Below are 25,302 nucleotides of genomic sequence, written 5' to 3' on the forward strand. Positions count from 1 at the left end.
CAAATACTATGTATCACGATTGATCTAGTCATCTCGAAAGCACAAATCAAAAATCAAATTAACAAACACAATATATGTAATTTCATACCTCTTATTGTCATATCTATTTTACTCTGAAATTAAAGCTCTAATCTATTCTATATATTGCAAATTCAGGCTCATGTTTTTTTTCAGATTCCTGAATGTCAGGTCTATTTTTTTCCTCAGATTCTTGAATGTCTCAACAAATTCAAAATATTCATGATGTATCTTCTCAAATTTTTTGATAATTTTAAATCAAAATTGAAAGAATCTTCAATGAACTGGGAGAAGAAATTTGAAATTCAACACTTATGTATCGTTAATAACTCACCTCGCTTTCCTAGATTCCTAAATGTCTCAACATAATAGATGTATTCATCATGTATCATCAATTATTTTCGACTTTTTTAAATCTATTACGATTTGGGTGAGAACTGAGAGAAGAAAATTTGAATTATTTGAAATGGGCGGATTTGGAAGAGAATTGAGAGAATAAAATTTGAATTGTTTAAAGTTGGGCGGATTTGAAAGAGAATTGAGAGAAGAAAATTTGAATTTTGAATTGATTGAAGTTGTTACGATTTGGGAGAGTTTGACATCAACTTGATTAGCGTGATTTGGGGGACTCACATTCAATTTTATATTACGTTTCCTTTAAAAGCGTAACTGAATTTGTTTTAATCAATTAGATTTAGTGTATCCGGCTCGTTTGTTATGTATTTGGATAGCACTAATTTTGAGAGATTTTTGTAAATTGGAAAAGAGTAGGGATAAAATGCAATTTTTAGGTCCTTACACTAAGGATTTATGTAAGTTATACTAAATAAAATGGCCTATGTGGCCCAATTTCAATTTTTAATAAAATGTTAGATGTATCTCTATTCTCTAGGCAAAGGAAATTGAGTTGTTTCAACCCATAGATAGAGCCATGAATATATCAACGCAAAGACCATGACAATTGACAAGTTGTGCTGAAAATGAATTTACATGCAAATATAAATCTCTCTTGTGCACTGGTAGCGTCTTTTGAAGTTTCCATAGTCACTCTTTAAAAGATAAATTGAGAAATTTCATCCTGTTGATACTAATTCTGCAACTCTGATCCAAAGACTGCATAAGATGCAACAAGAACAATGTTGTTGCAATAAAAACTTTCATTTTGCAGCAAAATAAATAAGTAGAAACATGTGCACTAGCAACAACAGGCTGCTGTTTGACAGTTCAATCTGGGGGTTTATCCAAAGAAACAACACTCTTCCACAGACAACCTTTCCTTTTCCTTAGATAATACAATAAATACTTATTAACTTTGTTAATTTTACAGCTAATGATGATACCACAAACCCAGACCCTGCAGAAGTACTATTATCTATAGCTTCAAAGCTCCAATAGAGAATGTATACACTCATTGGCGAACTCATGAGGACACAAATTCAATTTTGGTTCATATCAATTTGATAGCAACATCACAAAAACTGTCCATCCAGCAGCAGAATATAAAAGACACCACCACAACCATTCAGTAAACCTATTTTTTTAGATTAATTTCTTTTGGGTAAAATAAAAAAGTAGTATGACAGTCCATCTCTATTGAACCAGATTCTGATGTTTATTGTGCATTTAACAAATGAACAAGATACATGCTCACTTCCAATTCAAGAAACATTTCACCGCAGGGGTTGCTGGTTGTAATGGTTCTTCTCCTTTTTCTTTGCAGCAGCTAGCCTTGCACTCCTTGCTGCAGCCTCACTGGCCACAGCTTTGGCAGCAGCATCTACCTCCTTGCTTGATTTTTTCTTCTTAAGAGATGCCATTTTCTTTATCTTGTCCTTCGCAGCAACAGTAGGTGCATCTTCTCCTTTCTCGGTTGGCACTATTTCATTGGTCCCATTTCCAAGCTCAACACCATTGGATTGATCATGTTGCTCTTTGGACTCCTTTGATGATTTATCTTTCTTCTTCTTCTTCTTTGCACTCTTGCTCTCCCCAGGAGCATTATCATCCTTCTTAGCCATCTCTCCATTGAGTTTTTCCACCTTATCCTGTGCAGCACCTGCAAGTGGAATGGAGCACCCAGTCACTTTGGAATAGTCCATACATTACCCAAGCTTATTTGGAAAATAGTGAAAGATAGACACATACCACATTAACAATTCCAATCCAGAATGTATTATAAGGATACGTAAGTTACCACCAGATTAGAGTTCCACATATTTGTAAAAATGTCACAAAATGATCACACTTACCAATTACCAAAGAAGCATACAACTTTCAAGGCTCACCAGAAGAAACATGCTTTGATTGAGGGAGTAAAACACAAGAACAAGAAAAAGAGAGAATAAATGCCAGATGACATAATAGATAAAGCTGAGCATCTTTGCAGAGGCACCCATATGTTCTATCCCTGGTGAATTTCCTTGATATTTTCACAGCAATGCCATGGTTGTGGGGCAGCAGGGATTTGTTAGAAAGAAAAAGTAAAATAAAAGGAACAGAAAAAAGCCCAAATTGCCCCTGTATTTTCCGCCAAGGAACGCTTTTGCCCTCTGTCAATAATGCGGTTGTTTTAGAAAAAATAAAAATATATTTTTAAAAAAAATTGTAATGTTGACACAGGGCAGAAAATTTTGCATTCTTATTTTTTTAATAGTTCTGTTAACTGAAATTTGAAATAAGGGCATAAATGTGCCTTTTGGTTACAGCAAGGTCATAAAACTGCCCAACTTTCAACGGAGGGTAAATGTGCTCCTCGGCAAAAAGTACCGGGGCAATTTTGGCCCTTTTCCAATTACTTTATTCTAAGCTACTAGCGCAGGATCCACTTTTGTGGGAACATGAGTTGAGGCATTCGAGATGTGTATCAGTTCTTGCTTTTAATAGATATTTCACTATAACAAATTAGATGCAGGAAGAGGGCAGAGCAGTACAATGAATACAAATCAGAAGTAATACAATAGAAGAATATGCAGGCAGTCGGCAAACATATCTTGTATTTAAGTATTTTTTATGGAACAAGAAATTTTTAAGAATTTCTCATATGAAATTGTCCAATGATTTGCTTATGATTGGATGGGAAAAAGTTTGAGTTGCAATCATAAGCAAATTACCTTGTGAATCATCATTGCTCTCAGCTTTGTTTAATCCAAATTCAGCAAGCATAGCTTCAAGCTCAGCAAGTTCCTTTTTCTTAAGTTCCTTCTTTGAAAGCTGCCTTTCCGACTCTTTGGGGGCCACATTTTCAGCAGTCTTCTTAACAATTGGCACCTTTTCCTCTGGTAAAGCAGGTTCCTGCTCATGTTCTTCCTCATTATCATCATCAGCTTCATCAAGCCCTTCTTCTTCACTTTCACTTTCCTGATGAACAGATTACAAGACTTAATGCAGATAAGCTGCTGAACAAGGGAAACAATAGAATGAAAAAGGAACCTTCATTTTTGAGACGCTATAACTTGATCACCAAAAAATAAAATGTTTTTCTTTTAGATAGAAGGAAAGTATCATATAGGAAGAGAAGAAAAATTTTGTTATACCAAACTCGTCATAGTTCCAAAGCCCTTCATTACAATGTAAACAAGAAATAAAATTGGTTTTGTGAAGCAACTTTAAAACCAACTATGGCCATCTTCAAACAGATGTCAAGGAATATATTTCAGTTAAAGCAAACACTAACTAGCTATTGATAATCCTTCATGTCACAACGGAAACCAAGAACCACTGGCAACATGAAAGAAAAGGCAAGAATAAGAAGTTTATTCATGGGACTACAAAAGAAAGATAGTTTATCAATCAAAAGCTCAGCGTGGAAAAAGGAGTAAGAAAGAATGATGGATACAACAACAGGAAAGAAGCTAAGGACAGAGAATCGAGAAGGCAAAGATCATTAAAAAAATTGGGCCCGTGACAAGACTAGAGTATGCTCTAAAAATTAAGTTGAACAGCTTCTCAGGACACCACCACCACCTAATGTCTTAAAAATTAAAGTCATCTCTTCAACAGCAATGCGAGGTACATCCGTTCGTGCTTGGGTTTAAATCCTGTTAGCAAAATACTCCAAGACAAAGACGAAGCCTGTAATTGTACATAAAACCCAACTTTGTTTTTCCTTCTAAAGGTGACTGTTGCTCGCACCTGGATTCGACCGGGTATGTGCTACCTCCCAGCAGCCCAGGTACCAGGTAAGTCTGACACCAAGGCTTAGGTAGACAGGAGGACTCACATAGTATTTTTTTCTAATATTGTATTGAACCTTGATCTCCAAGGTTTGCACTCACTTCACAGACCATTAGAGGTCAATAACCTTGGGTGCCAAGAAATCCAACTTATGCTAATGAGCATATAAGAAAATATGGGCAACTTATCTAGATTTGTTTTCCTCAAGGCCATCAGATATCGCCCATGTAATCCAGAAGATCATGAATGCTACATTGAAATGAGGAAAATGCTATTAATATCCGAACCCTACAGGGAGGTCGTACATAGTGTAGTCCTTTTCTGGACCCTGAACACTGCATGCTTCATGCACCAGATTCTCCCTTTTTATCAAAATCATAGAGTAGAAAATAATTCAACCCACTGGATTTTATTGGTTTCCAAATCGAGATAACAATAAGTTAGCCTTCAAATAGTACTAGTGCGTGATACATTTATGTAATTGGAGTATAACATAGCCTACAAATAGTACTAGTGCATGATACATTCATGCAATTGGAGTATAAGAAAAACAATTAAGACTTGAAATCTTCTCGAGTCAATGTCATGTTATCACCGTACCATACTGAACATTGTACAGTCCTGTTTCCAACATCTTCTTCTAGTTGTTATCATGTGATAAATTTCTTGGAGTTAACTGTCATCTTCACTGACCAGTTAAGTCTTAATAATTTGGATAAACAGCTAAAGAATCTAACCTTATCAAAAATGAACTGATGAAGAATCCAGAACACAAAATATAGGTGCAACATCCGATACAGATAAAATTGACTGAAGACTGCATAATATGGAGCTAAGACACATAACTGTGATATCTGAATACAAGATAAAATTATTCACAAGAGACAAATGCAGTAGCAGGCGTGAAGTGTCCCAGGAAAACTAGCACCAAACAAACTAAGACATAAATGAAAACTAAAAGATAAGAGAAATAAAATTAACTACACTCAGCCACATATCAACTACACTCTAAGCGCGCAAACATCTCTTCACCAAACAAAGGAAAACGAGTAGAGCAAACACATTATCCTTCTCATGATACTGTGATTCCAGTTGACCTTACTGACCAGAGAAATACTGTTACACTGCTGCTCTACACTCTAAAAAGCCATTTGACGCATAAACATTGTGTACACACAATGTTTTTTTATTGTTTACAGACACACACACAATGTTTAAGTCACATATATACAGACACATAAATGTTACACACACAACATATCATGACGATGTGGACAAATTATCTATGTCAAATCGACTCATCTACCAGCATAGAATTAGAAAACACACATTATAACTCTAAAGCAAGAACAAAGAGTAAGATGAAAATATGTAGCAATCATTAATAAAGCATTAAACTAAAAAGGGTGTCCAAATAAGGATGAAATGCTAATTAGAAATATGAAGAATTGACACCTGGAGTGGAGTTACAGTTTCCTTAGGCTTGTGATGATGTTCATTAGTAGTATCAGGTCCCCAAATAGCCTGGGGCGGAGCTGTTGTAGCGTAATAATCATCATCATCTTCATCATCAACATCTGCCCAGGATTTGACAGTCAATGGGGCTGGAGCCCAGAAAACAGGGTCGGGATCCTTGTCAGTGTGCTTGACATTTTTAGAAACTGAACCTTCAGCGTTCTTTCCCTTATCAGACTTCTTCTTCTTCCTTAGGGTTCCAAGAGCAGCGAAAACGTTATTGTTGCTTATGACCAACTGTTCATCCTTCCTGTTTCCACCTCCCACCATTGTGTAAACGTAAAACACAAATCCCAGTTAAAACCCAACAATCAAGATTTTCTAAAAGAGATAAGATAAGATAAGAGTAAAATTTGACAAAAAGAAAATCGATAAGATTTAACGGTAATCGTTTTCCGATTAAAGGAGAAGATGGTGGATCGTAGCAGATTTGGAACACAAATTTATACAGATGGCTTCGTCCCGTCTTTAATCAATTTAGGGTTTCGATGAGCATAAGAGAGGAACCAGACAAGAGAGGGACGAATTGTACATAGTTAAATATACCACTCCCAACATAAACATAATCACATCCTCTTTTCTCATTAATTAAAACTATAATTATAATTAATTTGATTATAACAATACCTTATTTTTACTACACCAAACAAATATTTGTGCAAACATTCTATTTAGAAATTATTATTCCACTAATTATTTTCCGTTATAAAATAATAAAGCAAGAAAAACAATGTTATGGAGAAAGTATATAAAAGTGAGAAGCTAAGGTTTAGTATTTAATAGATAATGTGTCTCGTTAAAATTATAATAGAAAAAACGCTTGAAAAAATTAAATGGGACAATGTGCACTGTCTTTTGACAATTGTACTTGATAGAGACTTGGTGAAAAAATTAGTCATATTTTCACTTGAACGAATCTATTGTTTGTTGATATCACCATTATTTTGGAGAGCGAGTATGTGGAAAATTTTTGGTGAAATGTGTTTGATTGGGCTATGTGTGTTGATAAGTCGATATTTTATCAATTTATTATACCATATTCATGAATTATTTCTATGTTTTAATGCTAATTGAAGTGATTTTAGGCTTTAGTTCTCTTATGTGCAGACATTTCTTGAAAAAAGAAAGTTTAAGAATTTGGAACTTAAATTCAGTGAAACACACCGGGCAAGAAACCATCGCCCCACACGAGTCAACTGGCGTCTCGCAGGTCAAACACTGACTGAAAATGGAGGAAATAGTCTAAGCATCGACAGTTAATTGGCACAAAACAATTCAATAGTGGCATCTCGCCAATCAAATGCAAGTTGGAATTGGAGGAAACTCTCTAAAGCATCGGCGATTAACTGGACAATTCAATATTACAGTTCCATTGATCCAAGCACAGGTGACTGAAGGAAGAAACATTGAAGCGGTACCGCAACCAGCGCTGGACACTTATGGATCGGCATTCTATCCATTTCGCGCAAGTCGATTACGAAAGCTTAAGAGCAATAATGTACTTGATGATGAAAGTTCTTCCATTGAAAGATTCCAAGAACAATATTGAAATTTGTGTAATTATATATTCTTATCTTCTTCCGGATTGGGAATAGTTTTCATATATTTTTTTTATAGATAATTAGTCATAAAGGGTAGAAAGGAAGAGATAGAAAGTAGTTAAGAAAGTTATTACTTGGAAGAAAACTCAAATTGTGTACATCTCCAAGCTTGGAATTTAGTTTTGGTAATCAACTATGTTTGAAATAGAGTTTTTCTTTATGGGTATAATATTTATTTCTTCATTTATGAGTAGTTAAATTCGTAGCTAGGAGTGTGTGCGCAAAATGTGGACATAAAATTTAATAGGTGTTGGTTGATTAGCTCTAAAATTGGTTATTAAGCATGAATCTATTGTTGTCTTGAAATTTTAATCTAAAGATTAGTGGTTGCAAATATTGATTGAATTGTCTAACACTATTTTGGCTTGAGAAAGTAAAATAGAGTTGGGTAAAACTTCAATAGTGGAACTCATGAAATTAGTCGTTATATTAGAGTTAGAAATTGTCTGATCCGACTAATTTCTCGTTTAAGGGTAGATCTAGAGATAGTCTACACACTCAAGTAATGTTTTGTGCTTTGATTGTACGTAATGATCTTGGAGTTTGAAAGAATCCAAGAGATATATGTTTGGTAGTTCGGGAGGATATCAAGTATAGCTAATACCAAGCTATATTCATGTATTGACTCATTTGAACTTGATCAATTTTTGCATATTCTATTGAAACCCCATCATAATGCACACACCCCTAGTCGTTTCCATCTTGGTGAAAACTCATTTGTGTTGATTTTCTTGCTATTGTTACTTGTGATTGAGTAGTTTTAAGTGTTTCCCAATTTCTCATTTTTATATATACTTGTTCGAGAAAGCATTGTGCTATATAATATTGAATTAAATAATTAATTGGAACCTAATCTTCTCTATCAGTCCTAATTGTTCGATCCCAACCTCATATGTCAGATATTGTTTTTTGCATACGACCGTTTATGCCTTAAATGCAAGGCATAATTAAGCGTTATCACATATTCCTCTCTCCATTGTTTGATAGAGTAGCATCATCGATATATAATATTGTTGGAATCACTTCAAATACATTCTTGGCTTGCTTTATAAACTAATTTATCTTTGTATAATTTAATTTTCATATACAATAATATCGTATGACTGTAACTCCTCACAAAAATAAAAACATGTTTGGGTTGAATATTTTGTTGATCAAATGAGTACTCTATTTATTAAAAAATGACAATATTTGTTATGACAAACACATTCATATCAAGATTTACAATACATCTTATTTCAATATCTCCATATAGGAGTAAAACTATGCCAGACTCAAATTTATAACAAGATATATAAATACATCAATTAAATAAAGATATGATATTTCAGGACTAAAGAATTTTGCAAGTTTCTCATTTCAACTTCTTTAAGCAGATTATCTATTCTCTTTGAATTTTTTTCAAGAATTTTAATAATATTCAAGTGATCAACTTGCTTAACAATATGAAAAGTTCTAGTTTTAATAAAATTAGTAGAATAAATAAAGTTGTAGATCATCATTATCAGGATGAATTATCTCAATTACATGATTTGAAAATTACGCCCTTAACATAATTATATATTTTGAGTAAGCAATTTACAAATACTAACTACAGGTTGACAACAAATCTTCATGTGACAACATTGTCTTTCATATATGCATCTATTTAAGACATCATTTATGGTTTATGAACAGACATATATCCACCTCTGATATGTTTCAGTATTTGGTGAATTCAGTCCCAACAATAATTATCTAATCAACTACATAAAATAATTCTTGAAGAAACTTCTAGTTATTCAATATATGTTGATTACTCAATATGCATATCTTCGAATGGTGAAATTGTTCACGATAATTGAAAAAAACATATTTGTACTAGTAAACTTCAAATTTATAGTGACTTGTGTTATTTGTTTTGAGTAAAATTCTGATTTCTATTTCATGAATTTTTGTATCAACAAACTTCTATATTATTATGTCATGTAATTTCATCATGCCTATATTTGTATAGTATAATTTAAAAATAAGACAGACAATCTTTCATTTACATATTTCTTACCCACTATAATTTTGAAGATTTTTAATCTCTCAACAATTTGTAATCTCAATAAGATATCCATAGTTATAGCTTGTAAAGTTCAGATCTACTACAATTTGTCTTGATTTTAACAATTTCATTTATTACGATCTCGCATGAATAGTGTTATCATATATAAGATATTTGATAGATTTTAATTTATTTTTCATAATAAGATATTATATTGAACACTACTAGTGTCACGAAGCTTGTAGACAAACTATTAGCTCTTTGCGAATCCTTTCTCATTAATTTGTATCATCAAAAATTGCTTAGATACTTTTGGTATCATAAATGCAAATTTAGACATTGTCGGTGTGATAAAATAAATAGTAAATATTATGTTTTAAACCCTATAAGAAAGTAGAGATATGACAATATTTGTTTGGTGACATTTGAAATAAATGTCGGGAAATAAAGTTTTTTCGATATTTATGAAAAAATATAATAAAAACAACAATATTTAATGTGAATATCGTAAAACAACGACATTTATTGTAAAACATCGTAAAACAATGATATTTGATGTAAAATATGATAAAAACAATGATATATTGGATAATCTATCCTAAAATTAATGGCATTTGATATAAATGTCACAAAAACAACAACATTTGACATAAAATTATCGTTAAAATTATGAATTTTGATACAAATGTCAAAAATATTTAGTTGCTATATCGACATTTACACCAAATATTAAGAATTTGCTGCAACAAAGCAAGCTTAGGAATGAATCTAATGAAAATATAAGTCTCTGTCCGCTTGAAAGATTATTCTTTCCTCCTCAGCGAAAGAGGGCAAAAAGGGTGTGGGAGAAAGAATACAAAAAGGAGAGAAGATTTTGTCCACCAAGCGGGACCCGGTTCGGAGAAAGAAGAAGCATGACATGAGATAGACGGCGGAGAAATTTTCGATAGCGAATTACTTGACTCGATGGGGAGGGACAAGATTAGAATTTTTTTCTTTATTTTCTTAGAGTTCGTTTTAAGTTAAAACCAAACAAACAAATTAAAATGGAGGGAGTAATTAAAATTTGTTTGTAACAAATGAGTTTGTGTAACACTCCAGGCGTTTAGGATTGTCCTCTGTCGAATACAAGCTTAAATTTGAGAGTTTTATTGTAATACAACTCGTGTTGAGAATATTAATTTTTAATTGAAATTGATATAACATAGTTTTAGTTTCTTCCAAAAATGCCTTAATAATTTATGAAAAGTTATTTAGTTATGATATAGTAGTGTAAGTATTTTATAAACTTTTTAACAGAGATATGTCTAGTTGTGTAGGAAATTATTATTATATAAGGTAGGATTTATTTCAAATAATTTTCTATTAATTATGATATATTCAAAAGGTTATATTTATTTTATCACGAACATACACAATAATATATATATAATGAAATAAAAATATATTTGGTGTTACTACCTCCATTTCCACGTGGCAGTGGATGAAAGAACAACATTCAATGAAAGGTGGCATATATATCAATTAGCAGAAATTGCGAATAAATGAGCGGGCCACATAATAAATCCACTACAAAAGTGATGCTTATATATATTTGATATGCATATATATATATATATATATTATATATATACTAATGGCATACCTGTTATGATTCATATTTTTTCTTAAAAAGTAGCAAGTTAAGTTTTTGTAAGTACTGCATTAATGCATACATTCACGCAAATAAGAGTTAATGGGCAGATTATATTTTATCGATCTGTCGAATCACTGGAAAAAAATGTATTCGTTGTGTCAAGTGGTTTGAGCTTGGATTCAAGGTATATGAAGGCTAGTCTTTCTCTTTTTGGCATCATTCCTTAAAGTTTATAATTTTCATGCCTAGCGTGCTATCGAAGACTCAATCATTAGATGTCTTTAAATTGTTCTTGATGTTATTCTTGTTAAAAATTCCTATTTGGTGGTATCAATGTTACTTTTTTTTAAGAATCCATAGCCACTGATGTTAGTTTTATGTCAAGTTGGTGAATAGAAAGGGGTTGTATCTACGGTTGTGATAATAGGATTACAATTATTGTTGGGTTAGTCATGGTATTAAGGTTATGGTGGAGGAGGTACAGTTAAGTATGAAATACTTTTGGGGTTGCTATTTGGTGTATATAATATTTATGTTTTCATAGATATCATACATAGTGGCCTCGATGGCCCAAATCGACATGTGCTAGCTTATTATTGTGTTATATGAACGGTTGGAAGTAATTGTTTTCTTTGTAAAATTTTAGATATCATTGTAGCCTTGACGGTCCAAATAGAATTTGTGTGCTAAATTGTTAATACTTTATATGAACTATTGGGTTAGATGAGATTATAGTTGTTGTGGCTTGATGTTGGTATTGTTTGCCTCCATACATACACACGGTGCATTGCATTTCATGCATGTTGAGGCTAGGATCGGGGTGTTTGCCTACACCACATGTATTTCATGCCTTTTTAGGATATAGAATTGGGGTTTTCGTCTACACCACATGCATTTTCTGCCTTTTCAGGCTAGGATTGAAGTGTTCTCTTACACCACATGCATTTCATGCCTTTTAAGGGTAGGATTGAGGTGTTCGCCTACACTATATGCATTGAATGCCTTTGAGGCTATGGATCGAGGTGTTCGCCTACACTGCATAATATTGCATTGACTTACATTCCATAAGGTTGTGTACTATTGCTTAAGTGATTGTGGCCAACAAAGTTCAAAATTTGTGAGGCTTGGTGTGTTGTTTGAACGAATCTTGAAGGCTCGATATGTTATTGGAATTGTGGTAACTTAAGATGGGGCACAAAGAGGTAGATTTTACTACAAGTTATCGACAACATGTTTATCTTGTTATGGTTGCTATGATTGTGTGACCTGAGGTAGAGATAGGTAAGACTATTTTGTTGTAGTTGATTCTGTTATGCTTGTGTTACATTGCATTACATTCATTATCATGTGATTGTGGTTGCATCTGTTTAACCTATGGGGTTTTGAGTAGGTTATTGTGTGATGATTAACTGCTTATTTGATGTGTTTCGAGTAAGGAATAGGGGAAGTGGATACACAATTACTCATGTGGAGTGGTTCCACTCAGTTGTTGACTTTTTGGAGATTACGTATGCAATATTGTTATTTTAGTTGCAATTATGTTATTTCTGTTATTCTGTCGCCTTATATTCAGTACACCATTTTGTACTGATGTCACCATTTCTTGGGGGCGTTGCATTCATGCATGCATGTTATCAGACAGATAGAGAATCTCATGCGTGTTGTTGTGTTCAGCTGAAGATGGGTACACTTTGTTCTTTCTAGAGTTGTTGAGTTTAGAGTCTTTTTAACATTATATCAGTAATGGGTATGTTGGGGCCTTGTCCTGACTCATATTTAGTAGGCTTTCATCTTAGAGGCTTGTAGACATCTATTGTGGGTTCGGTACTATGTTGCGGTATAGTTGGCCTTGTATCATACTTCAGTTATATTCAAGTTTGTTTTTGTTGCGTTTTTTCAGGTTTGACGTGGCCTTAATGACGCGTGTTTTATGTTTGAGTTGGTTTTAGTTGGCTTACTCAGTCAAGTGTGGCAGCAGGTGCCAATCACACTTCTTTAGGTTTGGGACGTGACAATTTGGAATCAAAATATGATTTAAATAATTTATTTTTAAGTTAGTTAAAAGTAATTTATACAATTTGAATAACATAACTATTCAACATATCTACCAATAAGAAAAAAATTATTGGACATTTGACTTTTCAAAATTTAAAGAATAAGCATAATTGTAGATAATATATAAAGAATATAAATTATTTTTAAATTATCAGTACAAGTAACCCATTTATAACTAACTATGAAATCTCAGTTGCAAAAAAACAAAGCAAATTTCTCTTATTCTTTTTGTTGCTATAGTTAACTATTATATATATATATATATATATATATTAAATAAATATTACTTTTAAGCATCAATTAAATTAAATAGTTATGCAATTTCAGTTTATTTTTACATTATTAATAATATGTAATGTTTTAGCCATAGTTATTACTTACATTTATAGAATGTGTAATAAATGTGAAACAAAGTAAATTATATATAACACAATAAAATTAAGGATAACAATTAACGGAGACAAATATGCATGCATTAATTTTGCTAATACACTCTACCAAACGACTCCTAAAAGATCCGCAAAACCTAGCCCTCATCACATTCTTTTCCTCTTCAGCCGCCATACTCCTCTCCCTTGCTTCCATTTTCTCTATCAACCTCCGAATGAGAAAGTTACAAAAAGTTGGAAATATTTGAAGGTATGTATAATTGTGTAGTGTTTTTCTCTTTTTTTTTTTTTTTTAATATGTAAATCTTTTATGTGATGAATTCATTGTTATTGTTGGTCCTTACCATAAAACAATGAAATGAAAGAAAGAAGATTTACTAGTTTTTTTTCTTCTTATTATTGTTTTGAATTTTTAGTTTTGAATTTTTTTGAATTGAAGTTTAAGTGTCTGTATATCCATGTATTACGACTTTTGAAGTATGTAAATCATTTGGTTAAAAAATCTAATATTCGGTATTTTTCCAGATTAACATAATTAAAGAAAATGACAGTTGGCAAAAAAAAAACATGGGTAAGTTTAAATAAATCATAAGGCATTTTTTCTTTGTTATATTATATAGTTCTATTTGAACTTTTTGTGCAGATTTTTTTATGAAAATGAGATCTATTACTTACAACAAATGCTCGACTTGGGTGAGACATTTTCATCAAGCTTTGTTGCAAAAATTATTCAAGAAGCTAAGAAAATTAATTCGAATTAGGAATAAACTTAACTTAGTTTATGTTAGATTTTTTCCTCTTTTATTTTTTAGTTAGATATATTTGAATTTTCTTTGAGAAAGAACAAATTCTTTGTCACAACCTGAAAACTCAACTCCTGATGACACCTACTAACATTCCACCACTAGGTAAGCATAATTCATAGTCCGGAACCAGTAGTAACGGATTGTCACGCAGAAGAGAAACATACATAAATCAAGGAACAAGTAATAAAATAAAAGAATGAGAGAAAATCAAAATATACATAGAATACCCCAAATTCTGGTACCAGTCGATAGTCTAGATATTAATCACAACACAAGTACAAGGTAAGTATAAATATACAATACCGTTTTCGAATACAAAATAAAGAATAGTCCAACCGAAAATAGAAGGAGAAGGATAACTTTGAACGCCAAGAGCTCACCCCAAGTCTCTGATCTATAGTTGCTTCGCACGATGTTCACGTCAACGGCGAGAACTCGTGCTATGATTTGTAGAATGCAGAAGTGTTGTATGAGTACCAAATACATGATACTCAGTAGTCATAGGCCGGCTGAGCTGATAAAACAAGCATAAATAGCAGGTAGAAAATGAGTATATATTACAAGTAGCCAAATAAGAGATAACGCGCAATAAAAGTAAGCAGAGACAAAGAATGTATGATGAAAGAAACATGTCCGTGAGGAAAAAGAATGTATCTGGTGGCACAAGCCCAATAACTGTAACACCTCGAAAGTACAAAGGTTGAGTTGGAAAGGAAAAATATAGAACGGTTGCTAGTACAACTAATTCATGAGGGCGAAGTACGGACCGCAGTTGGTTCCACAGTCTATAGTTGCCAGTTGTAGTTGAGATCGGGAGCTTGGGGAAAAATGTTAAGTCTCAAACTTTTTATGAGCCACCAGTACGACCCGTGGTTGGTATCACGACCGATCTATTAAGTCATGATGATACCTACTATAACCCGCCAGTAGGTAAGACAACCCGCAACCCAGTACGACAAGTAATGAGTATAAGGGTAGAAATAAGCGGAAATAATAATTTAAATAATATAACAAGACAAGAACGGAAGCAAACCAAAACTATATACATAAAGTCCCTCCCAGAATCTGGAAGTCACAAGTACAAAGTTTTTCTAACAAAAGAGTACAAGTCCCGAAAGTGGACCAAACATAAAGCTTGTCTCAAAACACGAAAGACTGGCTATACAAGTACAAAAGGAGACATGCAAGTCCAGGACGCCAAGTGCTCACCCTCACCTCCGATCCAAAAAGTTGCAAGCTCGAACGATCACCGCTTGTAGCTAGCACTAGGACTTGTATCATGAAACATATGCAAAGTGTATCATGAGTGCCAAAGCAAAAGGTACTTAGTAACCATCATAGGCTGGCTGAGCAAGAAAGATAAAGATACTATGAAAAGATAGAATCTAGACACAAATAGAGGTCCAAGCGGAATTTAAAGAAAAGCATACGAGCATACCAAAAGTAAATCTAAGTACAATTAAACTAAACCTAACTTGACCCCATAAGCCTAGAAGGTACACTCGTGCGCAAGTTTAAATAAAACCCGAACAGGCCCCCATAAGCCTGATAGGTACACATAATAGCTAAATTTACAAGATCGAAGAACCACCAGTCCAGATCCAATAAGAGAAAGTCGGGCCTCAAACCCAAGTACCCAGTAAATGGGGCTGACCATCCAGCCAATAAAATTCTAGGGGCGTCAGCCGCGCAACTAGCAAGAGTAAACCTGAGGGCGTACCCATAACAAATCAAAGCCACTTAGTCAACTAGTGATATCCTAGGGGTGTCAGCCGACCAACTAGCAAAAGTAAACCCAAGGCATGTAGACTCCGAAGATGATCTTATCAAAAGCAATCAATAGATCAAAGAACCACAATGGAACGACGTCCACTCTCAAACAGTGAAACAAGGTTCCAAGCCTGAACGACTTCAATCCTAGGTCGCCTAATGAAGTATGGAACCTCTAAAATTACAACAAGGCCGTATAAATATGGAGAGTGAATAGAAGGTCAACGAAGCTACGCCGCCGCCTAAACTAAGGCTAATACTATCATACTGAAGTCCGCTACTCTGGTCTACTGGAGCTAGTCTATACGAATCGACGTCAAAGAAGAAATAAGGCCTACATGCCACAAAAATTGCAAGTGTTAGGAAACACTAGCCTAATCCTAGAGTAAGGCCAAACATGCTCTAATATAACAAGGTAACAATAACAAGTAAATTCACAAGATGGAATTAAACACATAATCCCCAACTAACATGGTACTACACTCGAGAAAGTGTCGATCAACCCTAAAACATGGTATCTAGGAAAGTAAATAAGAGTAACTAGGTACCTTTCCTTAATTTATTCTAATCACATGTATTTACGCATTCAAGCTCAATCTAAGAAAGGGTAAAGTCGTAACCTACCTTTACGCCGACCGCAAGCGCTTCAAATCACAATTCAAGTGCCTTCCCTTCCAAATGGCCTCAAAACGCTGCCACACTATCAAAAATAGGATCACAACATCAATACGGTTGTTTTAACACCAAAAACACATTCAATGGAAACTGATCGATTTTAGAGTCAAATGAGAATTGTGGGAGCTGGATCAGAATTTCTGAAATTGACTTTGTCAAAAGGTCCTAAATAGTACCCCAAACTTGTGTTTGAAAATGAAATACAATTCCGGGATCAGAGCAACTAAAACAACCACATGAAACAATTCCATAATTTAAAGAGCCAAAAAGAACTATAGCACCCCACTCGATCGTGTTTACCTCTAACAGAGAGCTTTCAAGAGTTTCCGATCAGCCACTCACGTAGCCTCAACAATTCTAGAAACACGTGACTTTAATCACCAAACACATAGTTGAATTGAGAGAAATATCATCTTTGGAAATTTCATGCCATTGCTGAATCGTGACCGGTCTTCAAATAAAAACTAGTTTGATCCTTTCTTCGCGAACACAGTGGCGTCCCTTGAATGTGATGATGGTCCCTTGAACGCGACTAAGGGGGATCCAGACCGCTTGAACGCGGTAGGGAATCCTGTCAATGTAGGCCTTATGAAAGCGACCACCAGGCTGCTTGAGCTATTCGAACACGACCCAGGGTCTGCGATCGAGAATGTCATTTTTGGCATGCACTAGCTGATGCATATAAACTAGTTTTGGCAACTTGAAAATCTTTGATGGGGAGTTCTAAATTCGTTCGGAACCCTGTGCACGTAAATGATATTTTTTACCCTACCAAATTCAATATTTCAAACTCAATGAAGCATTCAAAGTTTCCATACAAGGTCACATCAGGAAAAAATGGGTCCCACACCCAAATTCTATTTTAAGACAAAATCTACGAAGGGGCTTGGAATTAGCCCGTAAGCCTAGGGATCCACACGAAAGGTTGTTCTAGACAAAACTCAACATTTTGAAGCTAACCATACTGACAAAGTTCTTATCTAAGCACGTTTACCAAGAATATTGACTAAGGTAAAATTTAGGTCTGAACTTGAAAGTTAAAACACCTAATCGCACAAACTCACACTAATAGTGTAATACCCTAGAAACTAGTAGACCAAACTAGAGCGTTAGAGTCGTAGATGAGACTTCTCGTGCATAGAATGAGGGGTTTAGTGGTTGAACATCAAGGTACGTGTTAGACCTCGTATAATAGAAGACCACCTAGGGTTTGGTGGAGGGTAGCAAGGGCAAGTGCCAAGGCAAGGGGGCAAAGCCCAAGCCAAAGGCTAAGGCTGCCCAACCTTTGCCAAGCACTGCCCAAGGTCCACGACCACCTTCACAACCAGTTTTCTTGACCAAGGTCTGTGAAGGGGCTCGTGAAGACCCCTTAGCTTTGTGGGAGGCAAGGCATTGGGGCCTAGCTACTACCCCAAGACCACAACCATCACCACGACCCGTTGTCTTGACCACGGATCGTGGGAGGTCTCGTGGTCATGCCTTAGTGTACTAGGGGCAAAGACTTATTGGCAAGACACTGCCCAAGGGACCACGGGCAGGGGCTCGTGAGCCCTGTCGTGGTGCCTGGCACCATGGCTGCCAAATGAGGGTCAAAATAGGAAATTCTTTTTTTATTAGTTTTAAGTGGGGGTCATTTTATATGGACTTTATACACCTATATAGACTATTTTAAGTCATTAACCACCCAAACTAAGTCAATTAGAATCAAAACCCCAAATCACTCTCCTCTCAAATAGTTCTCTCTCTAGAAAACCCAAGACTTGAAGAAGAAGATAGAGTTTGAAGCTTGGACCAAGAACAAACCTCCATTGATTGAGAGATTTTGCTAGGGATTTGATTAAGGTATGTTTAGCTTATTCATCTATGGGTTATTCCACCCATAGAGTCCCCTAGATTTTCCCAAATTTGTGAAGAAGAACCCCAATCTAAGCTAGGGTTTCTTCCAATGTATGGGTTTAGTTGGGTATGACTCCAATTGGTTGGATAATACTTATTTATGGTTGATTTAGTGTTGATTCATGATATTATGATGAATTTATGTGAATTCCATGGTTAACCCTAGAAATCAAAGTATGTGGGTTTATGCCTATTGAAGAGAAATTGATGATTCTTGATATATCTTCTAGAATTGTTATCATGTATAGAACTTGTTCAAGAATAGGAATATGAAATCATGAATTGAACTAGACTTCTGAATGCATGATAGGTCATGAAGGGTAGTGATTGAATTTGGGACTTTATGATGAATTATGACTAGAATTGCCTATGACTAAGGCTTGTGACTATTATGTCTTGTGATCTAAACACATATGAAGATTGTAGGGTAAAGCTTGAGAGTAGGGCTTGAAATCAAAGATTTTGATCACTAGAGCTTATATATTAAGTCTAATATGATGAGATAGCTTGCATAAAATTGGTATACAAAATAGATAGAGTTGTGGTGGAAGGATTTTACCCACATGACCTACCTAGAACTATATGAATGCATGTATATAGAGTGTGAAAGGTCTTCTCACATAGAATGATTCTAAGTTGACTTAATAACCTAAAATGAATCAAAAGCATGTTAGACTAGAATAGCTTGAAGTTGTGATATGTGGTCCCTTAATGTGTAGCTTGACTTGGTAAGACAAGACCATTTCATGGTAGCCTAGGATTGATAATTTATACTCTCCTATGGATAGCTTGAACTAGCATTGTAGAATTCCTTCATGATAGATTGACTTGCTTGGGCCAAGACCATTTAATGGTAGCTTTAGGATTGAGGACATATACTCTCGTAATCATAGCTTGGGATTGAGATTCATACTCTCCAAAGGATAGATTACATCAGCATCTTGGTGTGCTTGTAAGGGTAGCTTGACTTTGAATTGAAGGATGCATTTCATGGTAGCTTGAGTTAGTAGTAGTCATGGTAGCTTTAGGATTGAGGATTCATACTCTCATAAGGGTAGCTTGCATTAGCATCATGGGATGTGTTGCATGGTAGGTATGATGGGATATTTGTATCCTTCCTTGAATAGCTTGGACTTGCATGATAGTATGCCCTCCATGGTAGCTTGACTTAGCCAATGTAGTCATGTTAGCTAGATTACTTTAGTTTGGTCTAGCCTAGTAGGGTGCTATTCCTTGGTAGCCTTGAATTGGGAAATAAACTCCATTCATGTGTTGTGACTTGCCTTGTACTAAATAGAGAAGTACCTTAAATGACTAATGTCAAATAGAAAAGAGGGACTAGTCCCCAAATAGTGAGTATGTATGATAGCCTAAAGTGGTGCTTAGTGTGAGTGGTATTATGGGATGCCATTAATGCATTGCACAAGTTTGCCTTGAGGTTACTTAGAAGTATAGTGTTATGATATGAAAACCAAAGTCTTGACTATGAATGTGGACTATGCCCAAGAATGACCAAAAAGGGATGCTTAGCTTGGATGGTATTATGGGATGCATTCATGCCTTGCACAAGTATGCTTTGAGGTGGCTTGTGAAGTAGTTCTCTTATAATATGAAAGACTAAAGGTTGAAGAATGTAGTATGAAGGTCTAAGCAAAGACTATGCCATGAACATAATTTATCTCCTATGCTCATTACCTATGTCTTATGTTGACTTATGATTATATGATGCTTAAGTTGGAGATTATGCTATGACTATGTTATTATCTCTTATGCTTATGTCGTATGTTGACTAACCATTTTTGAGATGCTCTTATGATATTGTGCTAGCTTTCATACTTGGTACATTTTGTACTAACACATACTTTGCCTACATTCTAATCAAATGTAGGGCATCAGAGATTGAGTTCCTTTGAAGGCTAGGTTTCTAAGGAGCAATAAGAGTTGAAGATTTTGGTGAGTCCTCATAGCTTCGAGGACAAACCCATTATTTCTTTATGTTTTAGACATTTGTATGGGCAGCGTCCCAAGATTTATATTCAAGAGTTTAATAGATGGTTTGAGACAAAGGTGTAGTAAAGGCTTCCGCTTGCTTTATGAAAAACTTTTCGATTGTATGGTTAAAAGAAGTTTTAAATTTTCCGTACTTTTCTATATCTTATGTTATGATATGCTAAGGGCTTGTATGAGACCCCTTCGGGGTCAAGTACGCCATATTACACCTAGTGTATACCCTTGGGTCGTGACAAATAGCCTTGAGAGTCATGCCGACCATGCTACTAGCCTAAAATGACCCTTCCAAAATTGATGGAATCTCCATAATTGGATTCTAAGTTCATCTTTATGACCTTTTGATCGAAAATGAGCATTCAAGGATCAAAAGCTCCAAAACACAGAAATTCGTATAAAAACCAAACGATCAACCAAATGACTAAACTGTCAGCCCCAACAAGTCATAAATGACTTAGGGTCTCTATAGGAATGCTCTAAATGATGAACGAAAGGCATAAACATAGAAATAACTTAGAGGGTCGTTACAGTTGGGTACACAAGCCATAGTTGGTCTAGTGGTGACCTTCAGCCTTAGTGAGATTTTTGGTGCATTGAGCCCCTTGACGAGCTTGTATGGGTCATACAAGGAACTATGACCCGTAGTTGTTGGTGGGCATAAACTCAGACTTTCAGTTAATGGGAAGCACAAGTTGCCTCGTAAAATGGAATATGGACCGTACATGGCTACTTATAGTTAAGGTTCTAGACTTAAGGGAAATTTCTTATACTTGGGTTGTTTGGGAGGGTATATGGATCGTAGTGTGTTTTACAGTTCGTAGACTCCGGCTCATGGATTGACATCACAGATTTGGGTTTTTAAATCTTCAGTCCACAAAGGACTAGTACGATCTATAATCCGTTGTATTGTCCATACATGGTGTTCGTGGAAGTGAAATCGACAATTTTATTTAGGGTTCTTTGGGTCTTTTCCTACCTATTTAATTCCTAAACTACATCATTTCTAGCCTATTCTTAAAATATATAACTGCCTCTAAGGCTAAAACCCTCCCTATTCACTCTAAAACTCCCAAAGCTCTCAAGTCTTCTTCTCCAAGGTTTCCTCAAGGTGATTCTAGGCTTCTTCAATTTCAAGTCTTCTTTCCAAGTTCAAGCTAGGGTTTCATCAAGGTATGCGGGAAATTCATCAATGGATTCCTTTTCACCCATTAAGTCCCAAAGAAACTTTCATGACCCAAAAATGGTTGGATGACACTCGCTAATTTCACCAAGACAAGTCAATCTAAAACCCGACAAAATGATAGATATTTGGAAATGAACCAACAATAATAACATATGCACAAAAACATTATTCATTCTCAAATACCCCTAAAATTTGGTTGTCACGTGTACACGCCACCAATATAAACATAGAATTGAAAGATAAATACAAGTCTTAATGTCTTTGTTTCTCAAATAGAACAAGAACATAAAAGGGAACAAGAGGGCCCACCAAAAGGACAAGCAACTACCTCTCAATGTATCCTCTAAAAGCCCCAATGAAAGATAAAGAAGAATGGTCACACAGATCCTGACTCAAAACCTACACAAGTGTAAACGCAAGGAAGGAGTACAAACCAGTACAATACTCAATAAGCAATCTAAAACACAAGGTAAAACTAGAGTAGAGTACGAGTACTCTTTCCATCCTAACCAAACCACCATAACTACAACTTGTAAGAAATCATCCCAACCTAACAGTTTACAATATACATCCCACCAGGCTTAACAATCACATTCTAACATTCAAAAGTATCAAGTTCATCAATCATAACAATCAAGTATACCAAACACAAGTATCAATACTATCATGCACATTTATCAATCGGGGATCATGGGAAACAACCATAGTCCATGCACTCACCAAAAAAGACCTCATGATCAATAAAACTCATCGACAATGACCTCGACATCAATAACACTTATCGGTAATGACCTCAGTATAAATAACTGTAACACCCCAGATTCAAGATAGAGCCAAGTTGCAGATCTTCAGAAGTCGCAAGTGCTACAAACGGAGGCCACCTACAGACAGTAAGTCAAACCACGCACCATAGGTGGGGTTCGTGGTTTCTCACGTCAACTCCACTCAGAAATTTCAGAAAAAGGCACGACCCACGGCCAGACCTATGGACCGTAGGTCAGACCAAGGTCCGTGGTCCATGTCTGTGGATCGTGACCCTCAACACCCATTCTCTGAAGCCAAATGATGCCCTTCCAGGACGGACCGTCGGTTAGGGGTCATCGATGCCTTCATCAGTTGTTAAGTCAGGGTTATTGTGGTGTTTTCCCCTAAGCTTTGGACATTTAAACTACGTCATTGTACACCTAAGCTACGTCGTTTTGGTCAGTTTTACCTTAGTATTCTAGTCAAACTTTACTCTAAGCGATTTATTCAGCAAAATTCATCAAACTTCGAGCAAAAGAGCAGAAAGAGTCAACCAAGCCCTTCTAAGAACACAACATGTTTTCTTCAGTTCTAGCCCCAAAATCGAAGGAATTCTCCGTAGATTTCATCACCAGGTATGTGGGATTTCACTAGTGGGTTCCTTTCATCTACTAGGTCCCTAGAATTCAGTCAGATTCTTGATTCTCTATATTTTGCGTAGACCTAGGGTTTCTAAAACCTTAGATATTGGTTGTGATTTAGCTGTTATAGTGTTCCTAATAAGATTATCATGTTTTCATGAAATCGTTGCTTAGTTCTTTGCATGAAATTTAGAACCCTAGTGGTGTAGATTCTCTTAGTTCATGAATTACACTTGCTAGGTCAGTTAAAAAAATATAGATGCTCCAGTTTCGAATGTTACATTGTCAATTCATAAATGTTGCATTCTCAGATTCACATGTTAGAATATTGAGCTATCCAGAATTTCAGTTATATTGTGTCAAACACAATTCGAGTTGGGATTAGTCTTAGCACTGCGTTGGACTAGGGTTCAACGTACCCTCATAGGCCCAGAACTACGTGCCCCCATAGGTTCATAAGTCCCCTCTGTAGGAATCCGATTTAGTGATCACGCCAGTCATGCCTTTATACCCCTGGAAAGGTATATTGGGTCCTCTCGATGGGGCATATACATCAGACTCCACAGTTAGCTCACGTGGTTTTATGTCGATTAATAATAGCTCCCATAATCAGACTCTTAGTGCATTTGACCAAGTTTTCAGTTTATACTTCAATATTTAGTCTCAGCATGTCATGTTCATAATCATTACTTGGTCATTGCATTTAGTTCAGATTTTTAGTTATTTATCAGCATTTACATCCTGTTCAGATTATATCATTGCTCAGTTATGCTATGTTCAACTTACATGTTTGTTCAACTATTATCCATATCCTGTATGCTCAATACATTCTAAGTACTGACGCATACTCTGTGCTACATCCTTTCTTGATGTAGGTTCAGGTACTCAGCATCCAGATCACGTATTGATCGATTTCCGATCCATATTTAGCAGCTATAGTGGTAAGTCCTCATACTTCGAGGACAATATACATGTTTTCATATTCAGTCTTTCATTTTATTATCAGTTTTGCTAGGGTTAGCTGGGGGCATGTTCCAAAAACTCTAGTCAGTTAGAGGCTTTTTCAGACATAGTATTAGATTCAACTTTAGCTTTGAGTGAATGTTCAGTATCTCTAAACTCTCAGTAAGTTTTATATATTCAGACTAGTTTTGGGTATTCTCAACTATTAATTATACATTGATTTAGCTTCCGCATTTGTTAGTGTTTTCGTAGATATGTTCAGTTTGCTTATGATATGCTAGCTCAGGGTTAGCTTGGGGTCATTCGTGATCCTAGGTCCTGTGTTTACGTTAAGGGGGTTGCCTCGAGGTGTGACAAACTTGGTATCATAGAATTAGGTTCAAGAGTCCTAGGATGTCTGAATACTGAACTAAGTAGAGTCTCTTTCATGTGTGTGAAGTGCACCACATTCTATGAGAGGGAGGCTACAAAGTGTTCTAAGAAAAACTTCACTCTTTTTGCTACTCTTATTGTGCATGAGGTATGATCCAATTTCTCCATTCTAATTCATCGTCATGCGTTTCAGATCATGTCTCCTCGTAGAGCTTACACATGGAATGCGAATGCACGAAACAGTAACACAGTTCCTCTAGTCCCGAACCATGAGGTTTCAAATGCAGAGTTTTGGAATGTGATCCATCTTTTGGCTCAGAGTATAGCCAATCAGAACAATCAGCAGGCCCCAACACTTACAAACACTAATGGTGGATCAACTGCAGCTAGGGTTCGAGACTTCATTCGTATGAATCCACCAGAATTTCTACGGTCAAAGGTTGATGAGTACCCACAGAACTTCATTAATAAGGTTAAGAAGATTTTCGGAGTGATGTAAGTGACTAAAAATAATAGGGCGGAGTTGGCATCCTACCAGCTTAAGGATGTGGCTCACATATAGTTTACACAGTGAAAAGACAACAGGGGTGCGGATGCAGCTCCTGTGACTTGGGAGTGTTTTACCGAAGCTTTTTTGGACAGGTTTTTCCCAAGGGAGTTGAGAGAAACTAAGGCATAAGAGTTTATGAATTTGAAGCAAGGTACCATGTCGGTCCAAGAGTACGGACTTAAGTTCACCCAGCTCTCCAGGTATGCTCCACACATGGTTGCCTATCCAAGGGAACAAATGGGTAAGTTTCTGTTTGGGGTATCCGACTTGGTAAAG

The 25,302-nt window shown here is 35.5% G+C and overlaps 1 protein-coding gene across 1 annotated transcript; it reads right to left on the minus strand.

The window, feature by feature from the left end:
* Positions 1 to 1,443: 1,443 nt before the first annotated feature.
* Positions 1,444 to 6,256, minus strand: LOC102594924 (nucleolin-like). The gene is made up of 3 exons (XM_006338102.2): positions 5,647 to 6,256; positions 3,129 to 3,375; positions 1,444 to 2,074 (listed from the first exon to the last, which is right to left on the minus strand). The coding sequence occupies exons 1-3, from the start codon at positions 5,974 to 5,976 to the stop codon at positions 1,689 to 1,691; spliced, it is 963 nt and encodes a 320-aa protein (XP_006338164.1). The 5' UTR covers positions 5,977 to 6,256; the 3' UTR covers positions 1,444 to 1,688.
* Positions 6,257 to 25,302: the final 19,046 nt, after the last annotated feature.

This window comes from Solanum tuberosum, unplaced genomic scaffold (genome assembly GCF_000226075.1).
Source record: "Solanum tuberosum cultivar DM 1-3 516 R44 unplaced genomic scaffold, SolTub_3.0 scf00003, whole genome shotgun sequence".
In the NCBI taxonomy this organism is placed as follows: Eukaryota; Viridiplantae; Streptophyta; class Magnoliopsida; order Solanales; family Solanaceae; genus Solanum; species Solanum tuberosum.

Excerpts from the sequence above, each read along its gene's own strand:
- LOC102594924 (XM_006338102.2), bottom strand. The coding sequence starts at position 5,976 with ATGGTGGGAGGTGGAAACAGGAAGGATGAACAGTTGGTCATAAGCAAC. Across the intron at positions 3,376-5,646 it reads AAACTGTAACTCCACTCCAG|GAAAGTGAAAGTGAAGAAGA; the intron begins GTGTCAATTCTT and ends TCTGTTCATCAG. Across the intron at positions 2,075-3,128 it reads GAGCAATGATGATTCACAAG|GTGCTGCACAGGATAAGGTG; the intron begins GTAATTTGCTTA and ends TTCCACTTGCAG.